At 48.6% G+C, this 27,130-nt stretch overlaps 1 protein-coding gene across 1 annotated transcript; it reads left to right on the top strand.

Annotated features, from left to right (window-relative positions):
* Positions 1–26,568, top strand: Fam3d (FAM3 metabolism regulating signaling molecule D). Its single transcript, XM_060391714.1, has 10 exons — positions 1–200; positions 10,933–10,983; positions 12,677–12,784; positions 16,085–16,105; positions 17,599–17,716; positions 18,961–19,019; positions 20,339–20,389; positions 21,894–21,978; positions 23,557–23,683; positions 26,114–26,568. The coding sequence occupies exons 2-10, from the start codon at positions 10,971–10,973 to the stop codon at positions 26,201–26,203; spliced, it is 672 nt and encodes a 223-aa protein (XP_060247697.1). The 5' UTR covers positions 1–200; positions 10,933–10,970; the 3' UTR covers positions 26,204–26,568.
* Positions 26,569–27,130: the final 562 nt, after the last annotated feature.

Genomic DNA, 27,130 nt, shown 5'->3' with positions numbered 1-27,130 from the left:
TCTTGCAAGAAGGACAGATCCTGGGCAGGGCTGGCAGCAACTACCCTCCCAAGGAGCGCATGACCTGCCCTGTCACTCCCGCTGAGCAACCTCCTAAGAAAGGCCACAACTCCTCCAAGAAGCACGAGGCAGGGGAGCAGTTGGCTGGGTCAGGACTCAAGGCAGCATCGACAGCCGAGTTATTCATCTTCTCGACCAAGGTAGGGAAGAGCGAGCCCTGAGCCTCAGGTAATGTTTCTGCCAGGCTAGAGGGCTTTATCTCTTGGTCCTCGTTTTTAATGATAGAGGCAGAGAGAGTGGGAAATGAAGAATAAGCACACCTGAAAAGAAAGCAAGAAGAAAAGAAAAAGGAAACTACATTCCTTAAGAGATTTCTGAGACAGTGAGAAGAGTGAGGAGACTTCATCTGAAGGGGCCACACCCAACTGGTTGAGGGGAAGGCTGGGTTAGCATTTAGTACAGGTCACGCTGTGATTGATTAGTTATGTCTTCTGTGGGTACAAAGATAAGATCTCAGGTTCAAAATCCTTGGATTTGAAAACACAGGCTTAGATGATATCCCTTGACCACAGGGAATTTCCACATGTATTAATCCACCCATGTATGTATTCATGCTTAAAAAAAAAAAAAGCACATTCTAGATGAACATCAAGTTCCACGAGTATTTGAATAATGAATAAAGAGGGGCAGGATATTTTCTGGCCACAAAGTTTGTTGATCTCTGAAAAGATTGACTTGAAATGTCATGACAAAAGTACCTGGTCTTGAGAGATTTTTTCTGACAATGTATTCAGGCTAGTTCGTTGCATGAAGATCTGTGAAATGGGAATGAGGGGCCCGATACCCTGGTTCAAGCCCTTCAGTTCTCACCCGTTAGGTATCTGTGGGAGGCATCAGTAAAGCACAGAAAATAGCACCAGAGCGTGAGAAGCATTCTCCATGTAGTGTCCTCTATCAGGCCAGTTCTCATTATCACTCCTCTGCGAAGACAGAAAGCCAGAGCATTGAGAGACTTCATTCACCTAGGCAGATGTCAGCAGAGTTTGTGCCCTGACCCTATGCTACCATCCCCTGTGCTGCAGCTGCCTCTGGAGTTTCCCTGTACCTGGTTCACTAGAAGAATATTAATTGAGCACTTCCTGCAGGGTAGGTAACACGCATTGTTCTAACCAGAAAGCAAAATACAGCCTGCCAATCAGTTTTGTCACATCTGTGGAGATGGCCTGGGAGTTAGGGAGGGCTTCTCCCAGGGGGTTAAATTGGCTAGGGCAGTGTGGTCTGGGAAGGTGGGAGGACAAGGAGACGAGCAGTGGAAAGCAGTAGTGGCAGCGCAGACCACAACAGGGTAGAGCTGCTGGTCAAGGTGAGATAAAATGGCATCACACCCGGGTTAAGCATGGCTGTAGGGGACAGCTCGGCTTTTCCCAGTTGAGCCATCTGTGCGTCTGCTGAGGTACACCTAGAGGCTTGGGGCCTTCTCTTTCCTGCTTATCATTTACACAGCTCTCTGAGCAGGACACATAGTCTACAGGTGACACCGGTTACTCTACTCCGGGAGGAATTTGGGGACCTGCAGAGCTGAGTAGCCTAACCTGCTCACTGGCGTTTTTCTGTGCTGGAGGATATTTGAAGTCATGGCTTGGCAACATTTCCTTAGGCTGAAGTAGCTGTTCCTTAGATGGAAACAGTCTGTCTAATGGAGGGGCTGACAGGGCTTCAAGCAGACAGAGGACAGCGTGTAGGAGGGCTGCTTCTTGGAGAGGGTGCTGAAACTCCAATGGCTGGTACCAATCCTTTGCTTTGGGGGGCTCTAGGAGGTAGGTTGGAACTCTGAAGTTTCCTCCCCAGGGAGCTGACAAGAGTGCCTTTTGTTCAGTTTGTCTCCTTGAGCCAGTTGCTTCATCTTTTGTACTTGTCTAAGCGTCTCCCTCTCCAAAGAATGGGTCATGTGTTTTACAGCAGATAGATTTAATCCATTTATTTGTTGGAATTAGTATTTGCTTTATTTTTTTTAAATAATGGAGACATTAACAAATTCCTGGAGGCTTAACTAATGTATATCAGTAAAAGGAAATAGTGTAAAATACCTGCCAAGGGGCTGGCATGGCACAGGTGAATACCCAGGCTGGTACTCCTGTCAGTGTTTAGCACCTACTCTACCCTACTGTACCCTGGCACAGTGCAGGGCACCGGGCTTCTAGAACTGGCAAAATGCTATCTCCAAAAGTTCACAGTCTGTCAGGTTAGTCACACTGAAGACTGGAAGTACACAGGCGGTGACACTACAAGAGAGGTGTCGTGTCTGTCGGCTTTCTGTCACTGTGACCTGAGAAAGTCGACTTAAAAGAAGAAAGGTTTATTTGGGCTCCTGCTTTCATGCCGTCATGTCAGGGCCTGTGGTGCATCAGGGCATCATGGTGTGGAGAGCGCTGTGAAGCACAGCTGCTGGCTTTGTGATGACTAGAAAGCAAACAGTGTGGAGTAGGGTGTGGAGACAAAATGGACCATGAACTACTTCTTTCAGCTAGGCTCTGCCTCTTAGAGTGTCTACTGCTTCCTGCTAGTCCATTAAGCTCTCAGCTCAATAGAGTAATCCAGTCCTGACGTTAGAACTCCCATAGGACCCACCTCTGAACACTGCTGCTTTGGGGACCAAGCCTCCAACACACCCGCTTTTGGAGGACATCTCATAGTCAAACCAGAGCAGATGGGTACGGATTCTGTGCGATCAAAACGAGCAACAACCACAAAAAGACAGGTGATGGGTGTGGAGGGTTGACTCCGAATCCAGCATGGCGCTGAGCACTTAGACACAACTGTGTGAGGTGGGTCTTAGCCCTGTTCTACAGGTGAACTGCTGAAGCATGAAGAGAAAAAGGCAACCTGCCAAAGGTGGGAAGGCTGGTAACGGTAGAGACAGACATCACTGAGGAGGAAGACTTTCCACGACTTCACAGAGGAGGCAGCATTCCACAAAGCACAGGGCCCCAAGCAAACAGGAGCGAAGGCGGACAACACTGCAGAGTGCGGTGGCAGGAGCTGGACTCGGCACAGTCTGCCCACGGGCACCAGGCCAAGGACTTAGATCTTCCCATTAGCATTCCTCCAGTGAAAGTAGCAGTGGCAAAGTGGCTTTTTAGAGATGGCATCAGGAAGGAAGCTGTTGCTGAAAACAGAGGCGTTGGCCCCATTTGTTTAGCCCTGTTGGAGATTGCAGGTATCAAACTTTGGAAGAAACGGAGTGGGATTTCACCCTGAAACTTTCTTACCTATATAAATGGGAAAACCCTTGTTTCAGGTAGGACTCAGATACTAATGAAAAAAAAAAAAAAAGACATATGTTGGTATGTATGGAAAGACACACGTTGGCATGTATGGGAAGACACACGTTGTATGAAAAGACATAACGTTGGCATGAAGAGAAGTCGGGATGATTGTGACACTCCTAGGATTCTTTCTGCACATTGCTTTATTCTCCAGTAAGCTGTCCATACAGGAGAGATGTCCCTACAGGGTAGCAGAGATGTCCTCAAAAACTCTAGTTCCACACAGGGTGTGGTGGCACACACCTTTGATCATAGCACGTGGGAGGCAGACGCAGGTGGACTTCTATGAGTTCAAGACCAGCTTGCTCTAGGACAGCCAGGGCTGTTACAGAAAGAAACCCTGTCTTGAAAAACACAAAATAAAAACAACAAAAAGAAAATCTAGTTCTAGTTCTGAGCCACCTGGACTCAAGAGACCAACAGAAAGGCAGCTTTCCTTTGCTGAAATAGCTCAGATCTGCCCAGGGATGATCTCATCTCTGTGATCAAAGGATGTCACATACTCTCTTCATTAAGGCCTGGGCCACATGGCCATCCTGGAGTCAACGATTAGGGTCAACCCTATCTAAATGAATAGAATGCAGAGATCTTTTCCCAAATGATAATTAGGATGCTCACCAGTAAAACAGAGAATGGATGTTGGGTTTTAGACAGTTGGCCGTGGCACAGATGCCCAATACATCCCCACTTCCACCATAGTAATGGATAGCAATACTGCCTAAACCACTCTACTTAACTGTCACTGGACAAGTTGCTTAACCTTTCTAGGTCACAGTTTCCTCACTGGTAAAAATATAGCTCATAGATGGGTGGGACTGGAAGGAGACGAGGGAGGGGGGCTGCAGCTGGGATATAAAGTAAATACATTGTAATAAATAAATAAATTTTTAAAAAGTAGTTCATAAAAAACAAACCTAAAAAGGTTGTTGGGAAGTTAAACAGTAACTTGGTGCTCAAAATTGGCAAAATGACTGTGCTTATTAGAATCGGTATTGTGATTCTTTCTTCTTCAGTTAGATATGTGGGTCTCAGACCTTCCTAGATGAAGCATATCTGAGCACATTCCCAAGAGGCAGATATCTTAAGTGATCTGCCTCTGGTAGAAACCAAATTACCTATGAATGGGTACATTTCTTCATGCTTGACCTCACTGAAGTGAGTCCAGCGAGTGTAATCAGGGAAGGGACCCTGACAGTACAGTAGCCTCCCTCCCCTCACCCAGCTGAGTATTCTGGTGACTCCAGGCAGACTTTCAGCAAAGAGAGTTCTGATGACTCAAACCGCTTACCTGAAGATGCCTTGAAGTTGCCCCTGGTCTCTCAGCCAACTGAGGAAAAGGGAAGGGCTGTGTGAGAAGCCTTTTCTCCAGCTCTCTGTGGGGATCTGGGCAATTCTATTGCCCGTTCATCATTCAAAGAACATCTTGTTCTGGGACTCCAGGGTCCTGGGAAAGTTGGGAATATATGCAGCATTCCCAGAGATGAAGCGGAGGGCTGGGGTGCTTCGTTATCTGCACTTGTCCCTGAAGGAGAACACTCTTTGTACTGACTCAAGTGTCTGGGTGCATCTTTGTACCTAATCCCCATTAAGTTAAGCATGATGGTGGCACATACAGACAAGAAAACAGAGGTTGAGAGCGGACTATGGCTGCAATGCCATGGCAAAGCCCACAGCAGGCTCCACCATGTGCCTGCATTAACCACCTTGCATTACAGACTTCCAGCTCCTGGACCACTTGAAACTTTACATGAGTGATTGGGACTAAAGCAGTCATTTTACTGAGGGCTTTCCCAGGAGAGGAGGAGGTTGAGGAGGAGATATTGAGCAAAGTGCATTAAACCATGATCTCCTTCAGATATACTGAGAGAAATGGCCTCCTAAAAGCCATGTAAGGATAGACAACAAGCAGCTAGCCTTCAAAGTAAACAGGTTCTCATGGATCTGCCTTCTGGGGAGACTGGCATGCCAGTCAGGAGGATGAAGGTGGAAACAGAACCTTAGAAGCTTCCCCTTATCCCAAGCACATTCCCCTCCTTCATCACCTAAGCCAAGGCGAACCTCAATCCAGGGAGCTCCTAGGCTCATGCGTACCTTTAGCTAATAGAACTATGCATAGAGACAACACTGGCTAACTAGGGTCCATGGGCAGCCCAACACCTCTTTCCTGATTCTTTACTGGCCCACCACCACATCCCCTCATATGTATGCAGTCTCCATCCTGCTCAAGTAGCAAGGCTGAATTGTCATATCTGTGAACAAATGGTCCAACCTATGAGAGCTGATTAAGCATGGGGCTTCTAAAGGAGCATGGTGGCTCATGCCTGTAATCCCCGCCATTTAGGTTGAGAAGCAAGAGGACTGTAAGACCAGCCTAGGCTATGTAAACAGTACAAGGCCAGTCTGAGACCTTGTCTTAAGTTTAAAAAGAAAAAGTGGGCTCCTGAGACATACTGCCTCATCTGAAATATTTTCTTCCTCTGATTCTTAGCTATGCTCTGAATACTCTGTGACTCAGTTTCCATAGATTCTTCACTGATCTGATATAGGATTAAATCTGTTAAAATAATTCAAGTTTACACATTGTCTTGTATAGGGTATTTGTCATCTTATCCTGGGAAATACCACAGGCACTAGGAGGGTAAAATCTCTCTTCAATAAATAGGGGCTGGAGAGATGGCTTGTTACATATCAGACAGCTTACAACTTCCTGTAACTCCTGCTCCAGGGGATCTGACACCCTCTTCTGGCCTCCCCAGGCACTCTCACACACAAGAACCTCACACACAAAGATAGATGTATGATACCTTAGCTATGGTTTCTATTGCTGGCATAAAGCACCACAGTCAAAAGCAACTTGGAGAGAAGAGGATCTATCTCATCTCATTACTCAGATCACATCCCATCCTTGAGGGAAGCCAGGGCAAGAACTCAACCAGGGGCAGGAACCTGAAAGCAGGAACTAAAGCACAGGCCATAAAGGCATGCTGCTTAGTGGCTTGCTTGCTCACGCCTTGTTCAACCTGCTTTGTTATAGAGCCCAGGACTACCTGCCCGAGGGTGGCATCACCCACAAAGGGCTGAGAATTCTCATAGCAATCATTAATTAAGAAAAAGCCCCACAGGCTTGCCTACAGACCAGTGGCTCCCTCCTCTCAGACATGTCTGGGATGGTGTCAAGTTGATAAAACCAAGCAGTACCTACATATTAAAAAAAAAATAGAATATGAAGACAGAGTATTATGGAAATAAACTATTTGCTTCTTAAATAAATGTCACTAAAACAAATTGGTCTCACACTAGCAGCCTTATTGTTTACAGATTTATTCACTGTGTATCTTCCTCTGTATGGATGATATTATCAATGATTTCCTGTAACTATCGGGGCTTTCGGAGAAGGGCTACCCAGGAATGAATGGTAGCCTCACACAGGCCAGGTATTCAGGGTGGACAGCAGTGACTGGAAAATGAGGGAATGAACAACTGGGCCTGGGCAGGCCCTCCCACAGCTCCTGGTTCCAGGCTGATCCATAGCAAGACTGTCGGCATGTGTTCTTGGTTTTCACTCTTAATCGTGCCTCTCTTCCTGGGTCTTATCTTCTTCCCCTGAGCTGTGCCCCTCAGACCCCATCACTGCCCTGGTGGGGTTTTCATCTCCTTGGCAATGAAGCCCTACCTGGCAGGGAAGAACACACTCTGATCCACAGCCTTCGGTGATGACACGGTCTATGAAATGTCCAAGAATGATGTGACGATGACCAACCAGGACTTAAATTTTCAGAAGCCAGGTGGATTCTAAAGCCCAGGTGTGTCTTCTGGGTAGATCTAGCTTGAGGGGAAAATGATATATAAAAGAAGGTATTTCAGTGCAGGGAGAAGTCCAGTTTGCAGAAAGCCCTTTCCTTCATTCTTGGTGCACCCTTCGAGTGCCTGGTACCCATACCCGGGACAGGAGTAAAGGCTATCTAGAGTGGTTGCAGGCAACGGGAAAGATGGCCAAGAGCTCAGGGCCAACCACGAAGCAGGTGCAAGTACTTTCATGGGAGGGGTCCTTGCGAAAAGTCCAAGAGTTGGAATTTAACCAGTGATGTTCTCACTTCAATAATGATGCTGTTGAGAGGCTCTGATCCTCCCTCCTTGACAGTCCACCCCTAGCCTGAAAGTGTCACTCCTTTCTCTGGCTGCTTTGCCTCTGGGCAGGTTGTGATTTTGCTGAAAGGCACCTGTGTCGAGAGAGCTCCTGAAAAGAGGAAGAAACTGACATCCTGGATCCTCCAGGGCTTTTAGGAAATGTCACAGTGGAGACTGGAGGGCACACAGGTAGAGCTCAGTATCAAAGCATATGTTTGGCATGCTCGGTGTCCTAGGTTTATTTAATGCCTAACACTGTAAGGGGGTGTGGGAGGCAAGCATAGATGCTGTGATAACACCTTGATTCCACAGAAAGAATAAACATCCTTGTGGAAATAATGCCAAGGAGGCAGAGGGTAGGAGGAGTGAGCGAGGTGGCGCAAGGCTCTCAGGCCCCACAGCTCTTCCAGACAGGACAACTTGCTGCCTGGCCCCTTCCACAACGCAAATAGCGTCGCTTCTTTTTCCAAGGGAGAATTAAGACCCTGACAGCTCCACACGCAGCAAGCCCAGGTCTGCCTGACCCTCAGATGCAGCTGTTTTTCCAGCATTGCAAGTTTTGTTGATTTCCTTCCGTGACCAGGCCTTCACACACTGCCAGCTGCTCAGCCCCCTCTGGCAGATCATGTACCCACTGAGAAAGGGTATGTGGAATTAGGCCCATGAGCCCAGACTTAGAGAAACATTTCCAGGGAGAGATCTTAGCTGGCACCTCTCTTCTAGCCTCTATATATCTATCAGTAAACACTGGTCATGTCTGAGTCACATGCTCACCTTAAAAGCCATCACAGAAGGCTCTGATTTGTCAGCCCCACGTGTCAGGGTAGGGTTACATGATGAAAGTGCCTCTATCCAGTACTTTATGGACATGTTTAACCTTGACTTCCAGAGTCAGAGAAGACTTCCCAGAGAAAGCGGCTTTAACCATGAGTCCTAAAAACTGAGTAAGAGTGTTCCAGACATAGCGTCCTTACAACTGTTCAGACGAAGGACTAATAAGGGCAAAGTTCCAGGGGTGCTACAGAGTGTAACTTGTCACAGTCCCTCCCCTATGTCCAGCCTGGCTCCATACCATTGCTCATCAAATGCTTCAGGAATAAAATGCACAATTTGCTGTGTGGCCTTAGAAATTACTCTGTCTCTGAATTTCCATCTGCTTCCCCATGTGATGGTTTAATCATCCTACCCTCCCAGGACTGTGCAGGGTTCACTTCAACCCTTCTCTGAATATTTATTGGGCACTCTTCATGCTCAGGTATCCCTGGATCTGCAGGACACAAGGCCTGCTGGGAAGAAGAAAGGGTTGGAAGCTTCAAATTTGGAGACAGAAATCAGCAGATTGTATGGAGAGGGACAAGACAGAGGGAGGTGGCTCTCTGATAAGGCATGGCTCACAGTGACTCAGATCCTCCTCATAACCCTTCTTTTATTCCTTCCCTCACACCCTTCCTACCTGTTGGATGAGCATCAGCCTGCAGTTGCCTCAGGCCACCAGGCCTGGCTGCACCTAGAACAAGGGGACCGCCCCCCCGAAACTCTCCAACCTGAATGAACACTTGTGACAGAGAGAAACTTTTCTCACATATTAATGGCTACAGAGAGACTTCTCCCTCACCCTGTGTTACCTGTTGCTGGTGTCTTTCCCCTCCCCACAACCTCCACCCCAACAACGAGCACACCAGCCCAAAGCTCCAGCCCCATAACACCCACTCAGCTGCCAAGGTGAGCACGGAGGCCAGGGAGCTCCTCGGGTGTCAGGACGGCATCCAAGGACTCAAGCAGGAGGCTCTTTCAGGCTGGAGAGCCCTTGTTCAAGACAGGACTATGCGCTGCTCCCCACCCCAACCCTGAAGCCAGAGCCTGCCAAGGTCGGCTACCCAGTAAGAGTCTCCAGTGTGCCCTGGCCCTCTCTCCTCCTCTCAATAATATTGTCTAATTTTGGGGTATCTCTGAGTATCCACCAAGACTCCTCAGCCTTCATCTGCCCCTCCTTCATATCATCTATCCCACACCACCTTTCATCTCTGCTCTACTTCATTCCTTTTAATTTTTCCTACATCAGCCTGCTCCACCCTTGCCCCTGACTAGGTAAGCGCCGTTTCTTTGCACACTCTGCTACTATCCGTGTCTGCCCTGTGCTAGCCCGGCCCTTCTATCCTCTCTGTCCCCATATGTACATAGTGGGGGGACATAAACTGTCCTTCAGTTCTCATCTGGGAGCCCCTGGGCTATAAGTCATGTTCTAAGGACGCCTTGTCATTATGAAATATTTTTGTATCTCAACAAAGAGGGAGGTGTCATTTGAACCTCAGGGAAGTTAAAGGGTTTACAAAAGCTTTCTTGAGGGAGGGTATGGGTTTAAAGGAGAGCGGGGGACATAGGCAACAGCTCAGCCCTGACTTTGAAGGCTCTGGGTGGGGCTGAGGTTAGGGCAGTAGTTCTTCACTGGGGGTTTCAGTAGCTGTTACCATTGTTTAAATGTGAAAGGCAGATCCTGCCTCAGTACCTCCCATTATAGACAGAGGAGGCCAGGATACTTGACCTGATGCAGAAGGGTGTTAGGGCCCTGTGAGTGTGTAGTCCTGTCTCCAGTCCTTGGCAGTTGGACATTGGAGACTGTTGAGAAGATGTCTGTTAAGATAGATTCTTGGGAGAAAGAAAGTTCTGGGGGCGAGGGGAAGATGAATAAAACCATAACAGGCCAAAAAAGGACACTTGCCCCAGGCTCCAACTCACCACCACCTGGCCCTCAACTCTCCAAATCCCAGCCTGCCTCCCGGAGGCTTTCAAAGCAACTGCCCAGACCCTAAGAGCAACACAGAGGGCATGGGAAGGATGACCCAGACCCTGCCCAGAACACAAGAAAAGAAAAAACTCTGGTTTAAGCTCTCCTTCTAGTATAAAAAGTAGCAGAAGTGCAACCCCGTGGGGAGGGCAGGGGAACCTGTAGTGCAGATATGTGTCCATGTCCATCCCCTGTCACCTGCTGAATGACCTTGGGCTTAACCATGGTGAGTGGTCCTTGCTAATCCCTGAGATGTCCAAACAGCAACTGGCAGGAGCTTGCCTGCAGGGTGCCAGTCCTGCCTGCTTACGACTCCACACTCAACGAAAGTTGTTTGCTTTTACCGATGCTTTTCATTGCCTCACAGCCCTGAGTGGGTGGGCAGTCAGAGAGGAGGAGGGAAGAGATGGGGAAAGGTAGGGAAAAAAAGGAGAGAGGGGGAAAGAAGGGAATGGAGGTAAAATCAACTCTTCCAAGTTGCCATTCCTCCCCTTGCTAATCTGCACTCAGTAGGTGAAATCCAGGAACCTGTGCAAAGGAGATGTGGAGGTAGAATGGACAAAAGCTGCTCCCCTGCTCCTAGGACAGGCAAGAGGAAACCAAGCCAAAGGATGCCAATCTCAGTTCCAGGACCCTCCCTGGTCTTCAGACCCCAGAGGTCAGTTTGTAATTTGGTTTTTCTTCTCTCCACAGGTTAACGCTGACCCCAAGCCATTCTTCCCCTCAAAAGCATGAGAGTGGCAGGTAGGACAGGGTTCTGCAGCTTCTTGTGTGGGGGGCGGGGTCTAAAACTTGCTTTAGGATCACTTCCCTATCATAAGTGCCCACCTATCCCAGCTTCAGGGGTAGGTCAGTGTCTCTTGTTTACAGTCCTAGCAAGAAGAACATCATGCAGGGGAATCTGGGAGAATGGAGGGCGCGACTTCATCCCTTTGGACATTATGACATAACATTGTCACCTACAAAGTTCACACTTTATAACCACTAATAAGTTTACTAAAAATAGATACATGATAGATAGATAGATAGATAGATAGATAGATAGATAGATAGATAGATAGATAGATAGATAGATAGATAGATAGAATCTGCGTGTATGTATGCTGATATGTGTGCTCACAGGTGTACACACATGTCAGAAGTCAGATGTTTTCTTTTCAAGGCCTACTATATCTTTTAAGACAAGGTCTCTAGTTGAACTTGGAATTCAATGATATGGAACCCCCGAGGCATGCTGGTCTCTCCCCAACTCTTGTGGTAGTACTGCAGTTACGGATAGACACCCCTGCCCTGGCTCAGACATGTATGCTGAGGATCTGAGCTTAGGTCTTCACGCCTGTGTAGACAGCTCTTTACCCACTGAGCCATCTTACCTGATTCATAAGTCTCTGAATGTTTTTACATTTATGATTTTCATGTTGGATCATCTTTGTAGCTCTCCTTGGCTGCCTGTGCCCTGTGTCTGGATACAGCTACAGGCTGGGGGAGCCAAACAGCCTGTGCTCAGCCCTTCCCATGAATGGGATTGCTCCCAACTGTAGGAGCCAGACTTGCTTCTGTATGTAAGACAGGAGATGCCAGGGAGCTGGGTCCTGTTCTGAAACTGCTGAACAAGTCCACTGTATGGTTATTTCTGGTGGCTCCGAGCTGATTGAAAATATGGAGGACATCCCCAGCTCCCCAAGCAGCCAGACAATTACCTACTACTGTGACAATAATAGCAAAAATCCAGGCCATGCATCTACCCACTCATCCACTCTTCTACTCACTATCTATCCACCCACCTACCATTCCATCCATCTATCCATCCTTTCCATCAATCCATCCATTCGTTTTTCTTTAATTCATCAACTACATATTAGTACATGCTCTGTATACAAAATAAAACCCTTGCCTTCAAGAAAGTCACATCCCAGAAAGCAGTCAGGTAACAGCCAAGTAGTGTGATGGTGGTATTTGGAAATAAATGGGATGATGTGAGGGAGGGTAAATGAGGAGGGTTACAGCTGGAACTGTGATGGCCAGGGACCACATCGATAAGGGCATTACCATATCTGCCCTTTAGGGGTGACTGACTTTATCTAAGAGAGGATGAATTCCAGCAAATAGCACAGACCCCAGAACACATCCCTGAGGGTTCTGTCTGGGCAGCCCAAAGAGGAACACTTTCAACTCATTCACAGTGGCCATTTGGGAAGCGTTCACAATCTGATCATTGATCTCTTTGTCTGACCCCAGCATCAACTCTTATGTGGTCTCAGCACACAGTCTCATGGTGTGGACATAGCCTGCACCCAGGACAGAGGGTCTCCTATAGTGCTGGAACTTATCACCTGGAATTTGGCAAGAATTCACGCATGGAGTTTCTTCGTGGCCCTGCATGGCAGCCTCCTGTTGGGGTATGGCCCGTGATCTGATAGAATCTCCCCACTTGCAGGTCTGATCCGTGCTGCAGCCTTCATCTTTACCCTGGTTGCCATGTGGGTCTTCCTTCGCACCTATATCAGCTTCAGCAGGAAAACCATCCGTCTGCCCCGCTGGCTGGGTGAGTGGAGTTCATGGCCATAATCTGCAGACTAGGGTGTGGGGGGTAAAGCCCTTTCTCTCCTGGGTGACTCAGGAGGCAGCCACGTGAGGTAAGCTGTGAACTCACGTTGTGGGGCATGGTGTATGATTCCTCGACTGACAGGAAGGCTGATGCTATGGAGAGCAGAGAAGTGTCCTAAAGCCTTGAATTAAGGAAGGACAAAGAAAAGGAAAGAAGGAAGGAGAAAAAAATGCTGTCTGAGCTATGAGTGAAGACGTGATACTATCTGAGTTGCGAGTGGATTCTCCTTCCTGTTGTTCCCTCTGCTTCAAACCATCTCTGTACAGGGCCTGCATGTCTGCTCCATTTCATATTCAGCTTCCTACTCAAATATTACCATCCCAAAGGCCTTCCCTGACCTGCCCAGCTCCAGCTGTAGCCTGTTCTCTTCCTTTAGCCTCTTTCACGTCAGCCTATTTCTTTCCAAACACCATCATCCCATTATTTGTTTCCCTAGTTATTGCCTGACACCATCTCCTAGAATGTAACATTCCTGAAGTCAAGGATTTTGTGTATAGGGCAGGGTCAATAACTATTTAATGAGTGAAAGAAAAATGGGTGGATAGATGTATAGATGTAGATGGATGGTTGCATGGATTCGTGGGTAAATGGGTAGCTAGGTGAATGAATAGATGAGTGGGTGGATGGATAGAGAGTGGACAGTCAGACCAGAGGGTAGGTAGATCAGCAAGTGAATGGATAGCTGAATAGAATGACAGATCGATAGGTGGGTGAATCAGTAAGTAAATGAGTAGATGAACTAACGAATGGATAGAATGAAAAGTAGGTGAGTTGTTGGGTAGACAGATAAGTAAATGGATGAGTGGGTAGGTGAATAAGAAAATGGATTAACAAGGAGATAGGTACGTTCTTATTGTTTCACCTATACAGTATCATTTATGATACACACATATCCTCAGGAAGTGGTCATTGATGTGGCTGTACAATAGAGCATGATTTTGTGGCGTGGTTTCATCACGTGTGTTCTGAGAAAATAGAAAATCAATGCAACATTTAAAAGTAACCCACGTTCTCCCTTAGAGACATCAGAGCATGAATGAGAGCCTGAGTGTGTACATTTAAATCCTTTCAAGAGAGAAGGGAAGGAATCTGTATAGTGAGATTTGTCTTCCTGGGAGACTGACAACCACCACCACTGACAAGAATCCAATATGATCTTCAAGAACCAAAATGGCTCCCTACTTCCCATTGCAGAAGGAAATCAGGAACCTCATCTTTAATACAACTCTACAATGGAGGACTTGAGAGGCCTCATGCCATCTGCCTCCGGCCAGCTAAAACACACAGCCCACATCCGGGATTTCATGGAGACGAGAACCAAGGCAGTACAGGAGGGTCACGGTATCTTGTGCAGGATAGAGCCACAGTGGGAATGTGGTAATCAGCTGTTACAGACACCTCACACAGTAACTATTTATCTCTCAAAGCTCAGCTATCTGGGAGCTGACAAACCAATAGCTCAAATGCACAAACAACAGGGCTCAAACTCTGTGTAAGGTCACAGGGACCCCAAAAGAAGGAACAGGTGACCCCGTTTGTGGTGCACTGGCCTAGCCCAGAGTCTCCAGAAATGCAGGTGTGTGCCCAGTGGGAAGAGAGACAGAAAAACCCACCAACAGCCCAGACTCAAGGGCTGACTTCCCCTCACTTTCAGGCCTCTGCACCCCGCTGGGGGACACACACCCCTATTTTATGATTTCATGAGCTGATACTAAAGCCTATATACTACCACAGCACAAATTTATTTACTTACTATTTTACAGGAAGATGTTGAGAATTGGTTTCCTTCGTAATTCAATCTGGCTTATTTTATGCACTTAATAACTTGCACTCTGCTAGAGAAGAAAGTTGCTAAGTATCCCAAGGGAGTAAGGACAAACTTACTCTAAGAGAAGCTTGTGGGCCTTTTCCAGGCCACTGAGGCCCACCGTGCGCACAGGAGTACGGAGGTTAAGAACTGATGGCTTACCGGACAACCCAGACAAGGAGAGACAGGATCAACCTAACTAGTTTGAGTATGACAGTGTCTCTCGAATCTCATAACTGAGAAGTCAGGTATAAATAGTTCCAGGCAGCGTACCACAGAGACCTCAGGGCCTGCCTTAACCTTGGACGCTGTGGCTACATATGTGTTTGTTTTATTTTCAAAAGAGTCCTGTGTAGCCTGGACTACCCTCAAACTGACCACGCAGCGGAGAATGGCAGTGAACTTGTGACCCTCCTGCCTCTGTCTCCTGAGTGTTGGGATCACAGCTGGGCACCACTAGGCCCGGCTTATGGGATGCTGGAAGCTGAACCCAGGGCTTTGGGCATGCTAGGCAAGCAGTCTACCAACTGAATAACACCCCCAGTCCCCGGTGCTGCTTTCCTTCAACACAGTAGAATCTACACCCATGGTCAGCTTTTCTCTAGGACACATGGTAACTACCAGCTGTCCAGAAGCCCACATTATAACTGAAAAGGGTACACACACACACACACACACACACACACACACACACCAGGACCAAGGGAATATATTAGCTCAAAGAAGGCCTCTGTCTCCAGAGGACTGTAGTACTGTGGTCGGCTCAGCCTTGGTCATTTGCTGTGCCTCGGCCCCAGAAAAGGCATGTTCCTTCTCTGACATTTTGCGTCCACTGAAGGAACCTGTTCTCTAGGACTTGGAGCCACCTGACCTAGGAACCTGGAAACAACTAGGACAGAATGAGACAAGACACCAGGCAGTGACCAGGATCCCTCAGGCCGAGCAGACAGGCGTTCCGGAAAGATGACCAGGGGCCACAGGACCACCAGCAGCGGACCACCAGCAGCGTAATCCTCTCCTTCACTGAGGGCCTCTGAGTCTCACTGGAGCCTCTCAACAGCCCAGCAAGCATGGTTGTGGTGCCTTCTATGTGCTGTCAAGAAAACTGGGCCACATGGCACTTAAACAGCATACCCACCAAAGAAGAGGGGTTAAGGCTCCTCACAGCAGAGACAGCTTGATTTTAAACACATTTTTGTCTGTGCATGTGGGTATTGAGCATGCATGCATGTGGCTATTCATGGGCGTCTCAACCTGAGCATGTATATAATATGAGTATAGAGGTATGTGTGCTTATTCATGAGTGGGTGGCAGCAGCAAATGACGTAATAGGCTAATTTATGTCAGTGGAACCACTTCCCAGTCCCCCTCCCCTATCCTGCAGGAGGCTGGAGTACCTTTTTGCTAATCAGTGTCTTTCTCTCAAACAGGCATGGCCCCCAAGGAGACCCGTGAGTATCCACTGACCCCACCCCCTCACCTGCCCTCAGGTAGAATGTCTCAGGGTCTGTATTCTCAGTGCTGCAGGCCCCAGAGACACACAGTTGTCCAGAGTCTTCCCAGCCCACCCCTCTGTGACAGTGACAGTATGACAATGATGGCTCTTGAAGCAGAGGCTGGGTAACCCCTTCTTTCCATTCAGACTGGCAAGGTCAAGGTTTTACTCTTCCTTCTGCAACTTTTTCTGTATAGTCCAGACCACAGGGCACCCTGTCTCCTCTCTCTCTCTCTCTCTCTCTCTCTCTGAAACCTCATCTTGTTATGAGCCAGAATTGTAAGACGACTTCAGCAAGGACCAGGGTTCTCAAATAACACAGAAGGTGAAAGGAGGGAGCATGACTTCTGTTAACGTTAACTCTGGGAGAGCCAGACACTGCATTTCATCCTCCATACATCTCATAAAGCTGAAACATGCCAATTTAGGTTCCATAGTATTTCCTTTCTCTAAGTGGGGAAACAGAAGTGAGGTCTCCTGGCTAAGGCCAAACAGCTGGAGTGGCAAGTAGGGGGTCAAATACCCCCACTCTGCTATTTCAGAGACCATCTCCCCAACAGCTTTTTGCATAAGGCCTCCCTGCCAGGTCCTTCAACCTCCTAACCCAACATAGTGACTCCAGAGAGAGCTGAGCTTCAGGGTTGAGATTTAGGAAGGCATAGGAGCCCAATGCACACAAGATTGCAGAGAGAAGACTACAGGAACTCACATAAACTGTTTATAGCCTCGACCTCATCCCTCCGAAGCCTCCTCAGTCCAGTCATGAACCAGACCCACAGTTATGACATCTTGCAGATATCATCTGCTGGGGAATAGCAAACTCAAGCAAGCAGACTCCATTCTACCCTTCCTGATCCCATGGCAGACATCACTAATCAATTCTCACTCTCCTAGCCCATAGCCAGCTCCAAGAGTTTTAGTATTAAGACTTTCACAGAAGGTCCAAACTGGCATTTAGGAGAAAATGTGCTAGTCCTCTCTGATCAAAGCCAACTCCCTGATTTGACATTCAGCAAAGATAATTGGGGAAGCTTCTAGATGGGTAGAAGAGAAGTTCATAGTTCCTGGTATCTCCCCAATACATACACACAGTGCTTGTGACAGTACAGCAGCTTCAGGCCCAGAACAATGGCACCAGGGTTCCTGGAGGGATAGGGCTCAGAGTTTGAAAGAGCTATGGAGACAGCCCTTTCTGCCCCAGCCCAGCCCGTAGATCCTGGCTCCCCATAGCTGAGATCTCCCCGTAGGCATCATTTCCCTTTATCCAGCAGCCTAGTGGTGAAGGCTGGACCGTCAGAAAGCAATTCCAGAAAAGCTTGCTTAAGCTAGCCTGCAAGCTCTGGGCACTCCAGCTGTGGTCTCAAGGGAGCCTAGTATCTTCCCCACCACGTGAGAACCAGTCCTGTCCCCAGATGCTGCCCCTTCGAGAATGCTGTGTTACCTTCCCAGGGCTCCCGGATACCAAGTGTGGGCTCAGCAAGCTCTGCCCAGACAACTTCTTCGCATTTAAAATCAGCAGTGGGGCTGCCAATGTCGTGGGCCCCTCCATGTGCTTCGAAAACGAAATGTAAGTATCCAGGGGGTGGCTGTGTTTCTCCCCTCGCATTTCATTCATGCATTCATCCCTCCGTCCATTTGAAAATGTAAGCTTCAGGGCAGGCCCCTGAGGAAGCCCCTGCCTTTCCCAGGTGACGTTTGGCACCAGGTACGTGTTGCGAATAGCAATCCGTCTGCTAGCGCCACTTTCGGCCACACCTAGCTAAATCGCCCCTTCCTCCCTAGCACTGGCGGGCAGGCTGTTACTGTCCCTGTTGTAAAAGGAAACAAAGTGAGGTTCACACTGCCTCACTTGCCGTGCCGAACGAAGGTCTGCCCAACAGACAAGCTGCTGAGCTTCTGGTGTAAGGGATGCTCTGGGGGAAACTAGGCACCCAGTCCCAGCCTAGAAAGCTGCCTTATCCTGCCGCGGAGACCGGAGGAGTATTTCTGTCCAGAGGCTGAACTAAACACAGCTCGCTAAGGCAGACTGTGTGGTGGTCTGTGTGGTTCAAATGCCAGAGGTTCCAAGCTTCAGGATGAGCAGGATCTAGCAGCTCAAAAGGCGCCATCAAGAAAGCCTTCTTCTCACGGCATCCCTAGCTTTCTCCTGCTGGCTGCTCTTTCCCCCACTGAAAAATGGGACTTCTCTGTGGATGAGGAGAACACCATATACTCTTGAGTTATTAGCACCACCTTAGCACCTCACCAGGACAAGAGCGATCCCAAGACTCGGTCTTCTTGCTGCCTGGCGGCCTGAGTTTAGTCCTGGTCCAGTCACCATGGCCAAAGCAGCTTAGGAGGCTGGACCAGGTCAGTCTGCTGCCCCAGAAACCACGGCCTGAAGGTGGGAAAATACTGTTATCCTGAGGAATGGCAGAACACAGAGTGTGGATGCCAGATTAGTGGGAACCCAGCTGAGCTCCATAGGGGAACCAACCACTCCAGAATGACAAAACTCTATTTTCTACTTCCTCACATCCGAGGATGGGAAAGCACTCCTCCCCTGACACCTCAAAATCCCAGGCAAGGACTCTGTCTCTCCCTGTGTGCAGACTGGCACAGATGCGCCACGGACTAGCTAGAGCACAAAGAACACAGCCCACCACGGGCTTCCAGAAAAAAACTCTACAGCCCAAACCAGTACATGTGTTTCCTGAAGTTTCTGCCCAGGGCCCCAGGGCTAGGCCTTCTCAAGGTCCCCGTCACAAAAGCAGAGCTTTCCTTCTGCTCCTGGGACCACCGGCCTATTTCACTTTCCTTCTTCATCTGCAGCATCATGAGTCCTGTGAGAAACAACGTGGGCAGAGGCCTGAACATCGCTCTGGTGAACGGTGAGTGGTCAGTGTCAGACCTGAGACCCAGGAATGGGGACTCCTGCCCAAGAACTCACTGCTGTGAACCATGGCTCCACCCTCAAAGCCGCTCCACCCCAGCTTAGGCGAACTCGCATGCAGTCACAGTGGGCACACAGTGGGAACTGAGACGCGACAGGCAGGGCAGGTATAATCACGGAAGGTTCCAGAGCGAGCAACGGTCAGCTGCAGCTAAAAGTCAGCAAAGCGTGCTCCGGAGAAAAGGAGAGACACTTCTTCCAGGCATTAGGGAAGAGAAGAAGAAAGGAAGGTCCCAAACTGAGACTTCCTGTCTGATCTCACAAGCCAAAAAAAAAAAAAAAAAGTGCCAATAAAGCTAACATGTTAAGCATATACTCTGTACAAAGTGACCCCAGCTCTGGCCTCCTCCAGGTGGCAGCTTCCTTGCACTATAGTGTCTCCTGGCAGGTGTGTAGTTTTGGGGCCTCACACTCCTCACAGATAATAATTAGGCGGAGCAACAAAGCGTAGCCAAACATGGCTGGCTCCTAACCTCTTGCTGTGCAGTCAGACTATGCTACTCACCTCTACCCTGATTCTAGAAAAGCCCACAAATGAGCATGGTCGCAGGGACACACAACCCCTTCCAAACTGCTTATGGCTCTGAGACTTTGGGAGGATTTGCCATGTTCCCCTTCCCAGGGAGAATTGCCCTCGCCATGGCTTCAAGGAGCCCTGGCGCTGCCATGCCCTTTGCAATACTGCCATCTAGTGGTGAAGATTGAGACCTGTGGCTTTGCTCCAGAAAGCCAAGGTGTTTTGCCCCCAAACCACAAAAGCAACTCAGACCCTGAAAACGCAGAGACCATAGTCACTGAAAATTCCCTGGCCTCCAAAAATTGGGAGACGTGGGGTACAGATTTCCCACTTACTGGGGGCAGTGATCGCCATGCCGTTATAGTTTTGCAGGAGACATATCTAGCACACCTACTATTTCAGATGACCTACTGTTTCAGATGTAGGTCATTTCGAACCAACAGCCCATTGACTTTGTGCAAACATTGAGGACAAACTGCTGAGTCGTGTGTGAGCCGCTGTCCCTCTCTCTCTCTCTCTCATACACATACACATCTGCTGCGTTCTGGCCTTTCAGCCAGCCAGCGTGTTCTAGCTCTCAGATAAGCACTAGCCCAGGAACTGTTAGGCCCCTGTTGCGGCCCTGCATGATCTTCCCAGGACCTAGTTTCATGAGGCTTCATACCACCCAGTAACCAGACTAAGCACACTGACATGCAGGGGGCCTCACATTTGGGACTCACTAGCTCTCTCTTCACCAGGATCTACGGGACACGTGCTGAGAAAGGGCAGCTTTGACATGTACTCTGGAGGTAGGCACCTCTCCTGGCACTGCTGTACTCCAGAGGTAGGCCCCTCTGTTGGCACTGCCGCCCTGGGAGTGGAGCCCCCTCCCGCAGCAGGGAAGTTCACGCACAAGGATTCGGGAAGGCTGAAGGTTATCCTGCCGCTATAAACACCTCCCTGAGGTCTGTGACTGTGAGTCTCGGGCGCAGATCCTTAGATGAGGGTTTGTGTATAATGGTTCATTTGGAGGCTGATTTCAAGAAATTCTCACAGTGTATCAAGGGGTGGGAAAACTGAAGCCGAACTGTGGGTTTAGAGAGCTGTTGCACACCGTCTCAGACAGAACCCCAAGCCCTGTTCCCTCGCCACTTCCTAGCAACTCTGGCTTGCCCTCAGGGGCAGGAGGGCTCTTAGAGGCCAGGCAGAACCCCAGACCCAAAAGTGTCATTGTTGTCATTGGTGACAGACATGTGTGCGCCCACTGTTGTGCTGAGGATGGGGCAGAAGACCCTGGCATCTTCTCAAGCCCTGCTAGGGAGAGCACACTACAAGAGTGGAGGCTGTAGCGACCTCTAGTGGACCCAAGGATAGGACATGACCTTCCAAGGTCCCGCAGCACCTCTGAGAGATGCTCACTCCTCACAGACCTGTTTTGTTCCTTTTGTTTGTTTTCATCTCTTTGCATATGGCTGACTCCTGGGACGTCATCCTTCTTTAGCACAGTGGACAGAGCAGGGTTCCTCAGGCTGGAATCCAGGCATCTGAGTCCCATGAACAGTGTGGCTGCTGGTTTGATGCTCTATAATCACAGTCTGGACATTCTCGACCGTTTTTCCATCAGTGGCCCTACACTTTTATTTTTCACTGGACGCCACAATTTATGTAGCCAGTTCTGTTAACAATTTTATAATTCCATTAAGGGGAGCATATTGCATGCTCCAAATTATCACAAGTAGATATCACAAAGACACCACTTGCAAGGTTATTGCTCATCCTTGTGGATATGTCACAAGACGCTAGAGAGCTGTTTTGTTTTGTTTTGTTTTGAAACAGAGACTTGTGAAGGTGAGGCTTCCAACTCACTATGTAACCAAGAATGAACAACAGCCTAGACTGTCTGTTGTAATTTAGAAGATGCCACGTGGCCTGGGACAGTAGGGATATACGAATCCTTCTGCCTCTCCCAAGTGCTGGCACTACTGGCATGTACCATCACACTAGGTCTTTGTGGTTCTGGGGATCCACTCAGGCCTTTGTGCATGCTAGGCAAGTGCCCTCTCGCCTGAGCTGTGTACCCAACCCCACCTCAGGGTCACACGAGTGAAGTCTCCTTCTTAGGTGCCCACATTTCCCTGCCCAAAGACAAGTGCAGCAGGGAGCTCCAAGCCCACACACCGCCTCCATCTGGCTTCTCGGCTCCCATCAGCCTGGTCCAGATCCTCCCTTGGTCATTAGGGAGTAGAAGGAAATAAGGATGACCTGCAGTCATTTCTCCTAAAGATCAGCACCTCTCTTTTCTTCCTCTCCCAGAACCCCAACTCCTGCTGAACTTCCTTGCAGAAATTCCAGATAGCACGCTTGTGCTGGTGGCCTCCTATGATGACCCAGGGACCAAGTAAGTGGGGAATTCCACCTGCTAGGCCACATGATGACAGAAACCAAATACTTCCACACCTGCATGCACTTTCCTGCTCTCCTGAGAGCCCCACCTTCCAGCAAATTATCCTGAGAAAGGAACCATGGAGATGGGGGAAATGTTCTGGTGGTATGTTGTGCCCTTCATTATACAATGATGGCAAACTCTCCCCATTAGATAGCGGGTTATAGAAATTATAGCATGATGACATATGTCATTTATATATGATATGTGTGTGTGTGTGTGTGTGTGTGTGTAGACACTGTGAATTTCAAATGAAGGTGTGAAAATTATTAAGGACTTGCAAGAATGATCACTGTCTTAGTGTTCTATTGATGTGAAGAGACATCATGACCAAAGCAACTCTTACAGTAGAAATCGTTTAAACTGGAGGCTTGCTTGCCATTTCAGAGGCTTAGTCGATTACCATCATGGCAGAGAGCATGGCAGTAGATAGGCAGGCACAGAACTGGAGAATTGTCTGAGAGCTACACCCTGATCTGCAGCAGGAGAGAGGGAACAGAGAGAGAGAAAGAGAGGGGAAGGAGGGAGGGGAGAGGGAGAGAGAGAGCACAAGACTGAGCCTAGCATGGGCTTTATCCCCAGTGACACACTTCTCCAACAAGGTCTTACCTCCTAATCCTTGTAATCCTTTCAAACAGTTCCACTCCATGGTGACCAAGCGTTCAAATAGATGAGCCTGTGAGGACCATTCTTGCTTAAACCACCACACGCAGCCTGCAGGCCACCACACATACACATGCACATACACACATGCCCACACATACATATACAAGCATACATATACACGCATGTACACACATATATGAGAAGAAGAAAAGCATCCTCTTGTGCTATAAAGCTTGTTAAACAACTCATGACAGTGCTAACATGTTTGCAGTGAATTAACTGAAAGTTGGTGCTTACCTATCTCTCTTGAAGAAATCATTGTAAACATTTTAACATGGTCATGAGTTGTTTAATAGTGGGTTAAACCTCTTTCTTACAATGGATCCCACTGTTTAAAAAAAAAAAAAGTGGGGCTGGAGAGATGGCTCAGTGGTTAAGAGCACTGTCTGCCCTTCCAAAGGGCATGAGTTCAATTCCCAGCAACCACATGGTGGCTCACAACCATCTATAATGTGAACTGATTCCCTCTTCTGGCAGGTGTAAATGCAGATAGAACACTCATATACATAAAATAAATAAATCTTAAAAAAATTATAAAAAATTTAAAAAAGCAACTCATGACCATGTTAAAATGTTTAAATGATTTCTGCAAGGGAAAAGGGTAAGCTCTGCCTTTTAGTTCATTCTTCATGATGTCCTATGTTTCTCAGATGAACAGAGCAATACTGTCCAAACATGTCTCCAGCCCCACCCAAAGCTCTCTTGGAAAGTCTCAGACCCCTAGCCCAATCCCAGTGAACTTTGAGAGCCTCCAAAGGCATGTACTATGTGCCACAGTGGGGAGTGGGATAGGCCATTGAGCCGCTTGCCCTGTTCCTACCTCCCATCAATATCCCTTGGCCTCACTCCAACTGTTCTCTCTGGCAGAATGAATGACAAAATCAGGATGCTCTTCACCAACCTGGGCAGTTCCTATGCAAATCAGCTGGGCTTCCGGGACAGCTGGGTCTTCCTAGGTGCTAAAGACCTCAAGAATAAAAGCCCCTTTGAGCAGGTGGGTGCCTGGCTGCCTTCCTGTCCTAGTGAGGGCTAGGGGAGCAAAGAGCTTCAGTGGGTGGAAGGACAGTCACTCACATAGGCTATACTGCTGGTCAGAAACTCCTTCAGAACGAGCATGGAGGACTGCCCTACTGTCATTCACCCCAGTTTTGGGTGGTCCAACTGGCCAAATCCCAGCAGGAAGCTACCTTGGCCATTTTGTAAGAGGTGGGCCATATATGAATTCATAGGTATACACAAGTTCCCAAAAAGAGAGGACCGAAAAACGGGGGGGGGGTAAAAAAGGAAGGCACTAAATTCAACGGGAGGAAAGAGAAAAAAAGACAGAGATGAAGCCATCTTAGGGTAGGGAAGGGTAGGAAGCAGAGTGGCTGGCTCCTGGTCCCAGCTGTGACCTTGACAAGCCCTATTCCCCAGGCCTTTCATCTCACCAGTAAAGGGAAGAGTTTTGGAGCTGTGAGTCTCTGAGTACCCTTGGGAGCTCCCTAGGAGATTATGACCTTGCACCAGGAAGGGGACAATAGGATGCTGCACCCAGCATGTAGAAAGAAATGCTTAGGACTATGGTCATGACCTGAGGGTGGCCCTGAGCACAAGAGTCTAGGAACCTCTAATGTAGCGTCTAAAGAATACTCACAGGATGGAGAGGAAATAATCAGAGCCTGAAGACTCCAGGGAAATATTGGATCTTCTCCCCTGTTGGGTGCATCCCAGCCTGGAACAACCCCAGAAATCTAGAAGAAATGACCTGTCCCTCCCTGCAAGACCCAGATCCCAAGATGGGAACTAAGGGTTAATGATTCTATACACAAGACTCTATGTAGACTAGACCCAAAAGGAAACTAGTGTGGACCAACAAGAAGCACATGCAAAAGAGTGGCAGGATCTGACCATAACAGTAAGTGCTTGCGCTGCTCAGGCATAAGTTACCAGCAGATCCCGGCTAACATGCCTAGTGAAGCAGAGACGATGATTGTCTTAGCGCACCTGTGAGATACCAGGGGCTTGGAGAGCTCAAGGTCTCAGAACAACTGCGAAAGGCAGCCCACTTCTCAGCAGGGTTTGTCCAGCTTCATAAAGATGCCCTGTCTCTCAGGTAGCCTCTCTGGCCAGGCATAGAGAGCACCGTGGGAGAGAAGAGAGTCGGGAGGCAGAGAGGATGCCTACATGAGAATGAGACAGGACACAGCAGCCCAGATGTGTAGAGACTGTGAGGTGCAGGCAGGCCTGAGGGGACTGCAGAAGCAGGGCTGAACTCTGGGATCGGGACCATTGTTTCCTTGACTGGACAATGCTGGCTTGTATGCACATGGCTCCATAAGGACATGTCCACATTAGGAATTTTGTTGTGTTCTTAGTTCTTTGCTGTGACAAAGATTTGAGAGAAACTACCTACCTAAAGGACCGATTTATTTTGGCTCATGCTTTCAGAGGTTTTGACCCGCCATGACAGCACAAAGCAGCTCGCCTTGCAGGGAGCAGCAAGTAAATGCCTGGGCTTGTGGCTCCCTGCTTTCTCCCTTTATCCATGCTCTCAGCCTACAACTGGGGCGGTGTAGATTAAGAACTGCCTCTTTATTAGCATTCTCTGCAAACACTGGCACAAACATCTCCAGAGGAATACCTTCCAAACCTCCTAGCTGCTTTTCAGTCCAACCATCGAGCAATCAGTTTTAGCCACCACCCTTATGTAGAAATCAGCCTTAGTTCCAGATGGCCTAAGCCAGGAAAAGAAACGGGAGAATACCCATGGCCTCTGGGTAAGAATGCAGGGCCTGGCCTGGCCTCCAGCACACCCAGGGGAGTCCAGACAGCGGGCAGAGCTAAGGTGCACTGGCTAGACAGGTCCCCTTTTTCCCTCCTCACAGGGAAGAGTCCAGGATCCATCAGAAGCAGATGGCCATAAAACATGACCCAAAGATGCCCTATGTCCCCACGTCGAAAAGAAATCACACAAAGAACTTCCCAGCCGGGGGACCCACATACAGTGACATTGCCTATCCATGCCTCACTTTCTGCTACAGAAGGGAACCATAACAGCATGCCCTTCCCAGGGCTGTTGTGCAGATAAGTACACAATGCAGCATAGGACAGTGCCAGCGTGCAGCAGGTGCCAACACCATTAGGATTCTTCTTTTCCATGGCGTTATTATTGTGATCTCAGCCATATGGGGAGTTAGTGGAAAGTTTGGAAAAGGGCTACAGCTCCCCGAGCTCCCCCAATCCTTGGTGCCCCATGGGACATACCAGGCTTTGACCCTATTTCTGAGACCCCAGAGCAAGTTGTGGTACTTCCCTGAACTTCTGGCACCATCTATAAAGTGAGGCTGTGAGCCCTCAAGTGCTGAGGGATAATGCAAATGCTTTTTGCATGAGTCCTAGACAGCTTTGACCACTGTCTAAAACATCTCTCTTCTCTCCCTAGTTCTTAAAGAACACCCCAGAAACAAATAAATATGAAGGATGGCCGGAGTTACTAGAGCTGGAAGGCTGCGTGCCACGGAAGGTATTTTAGGGTGCTCATGGCCCTTCTGGCCCAGGAGGCCGAAGAAACGCCCAAATGACTTGAGAGTAGAGCCCAGGGTTGCTGGGTCTGTGCTGACAGGAGCTGACTGGAAGGAAGAGAGAAGGAAGTCATGCGCTGCTCATCCCCTTGGGTGGTGTGACTCACTTCCTGTCTGATGAAACAACACCGCCCCACACACACACTGCCCGGCAATGACCAGCCTGAAGACTGGCAGCCATGGGACCTGTGGAAATGTCTGGGGTGGAAAGAACAAGTGAGACCTCCCAAGACAGCCCAAGGTTGTCTCCAAAAGGACTGGCTGTTTATGCCTAAGTAGGATTAAATTTTATTTTTGCTGATTTTGAACTTTCCAACCTCTCACACAGCTGTGGTTTTTTCCCCGGATTGTACTGGCCTAGTTTCACACAGCTGTGTGTGTGTGTTTTGTTTTTTTTTGTTTGTTTGTTTTTGTTTTGTTTTTTGTTTGTTTTCCCGGGATTGTACTGGTCTAGTTTCAGTTAGCATGGGTCCTGGGTCTAGACAGGTAGGGTCAGCTCCCTTGGCAGCTGGGATGGAACCTGGTTCCCAGCAGTTTCAGTCAGGCACAAAAGAACTTGGTTCCTAAGATGGACACAAGTAGAGATGCCTAGAGACAGGGTACATAGACCATCACCCTGACCTGCCCTTTTAAGGCAACCCAGAGGTAGCCTAGAGCTGGAGAAAAAGAGAAAAGGGGAAAGTGTCTACAGTACTGAACGGGTTTCTAAACATCTGCCTGGCTTGGGGGTCCCCAGAGGCAGAACCTGGGCCAAGCATTCCAGGGCAGGCATTGTGTTTGGGGAAGGGGGCAGCCGGTAAGGGGTGTTGCCAACCCAGATACTGGAGACTAGAATGGACCCCAGCAGGAACTCTGGGACTCTAGAACACACACCTCAG

The sequence above is a fragment of the Meriones unguiculatus genome, chromosome 9, assembly GCF_030254825.1.
Source record: "Meriones unguiculatus strain TT.TT164.6M chromosome 9, Bangor_MerUng_6.1, whole genome shotgun sequence".
NCBI classification, from domain to species: domain Eukaryota; kingdom Metazoa; phylum Chordata; class Mammalia; order Rodentia; family Muridae; genus Meriones; species Meriones unguiculatus.
This window is presented reverse-complemented; position numbering and strand designations above follow the sequence as displayed.

Coding starts and splice junctions, on each gene's coding strand:
- Fam3d (XM_060391714.1), top strand. Junction 21,979..23,556: donor TATGATGACCCAGGGACCAA/GTAAGTGGGGAA, acceptor TCTCTCTGGCAG/AATGAATGACAAAATCAGGA. Junction 23,684..26,113: donor ATAAAAGCCCCTTTGAGCAG/GTGGGTGCCTGG, acceptor TTCTCTCCCTAG/TTCTTAAAGAACACCCCAGA.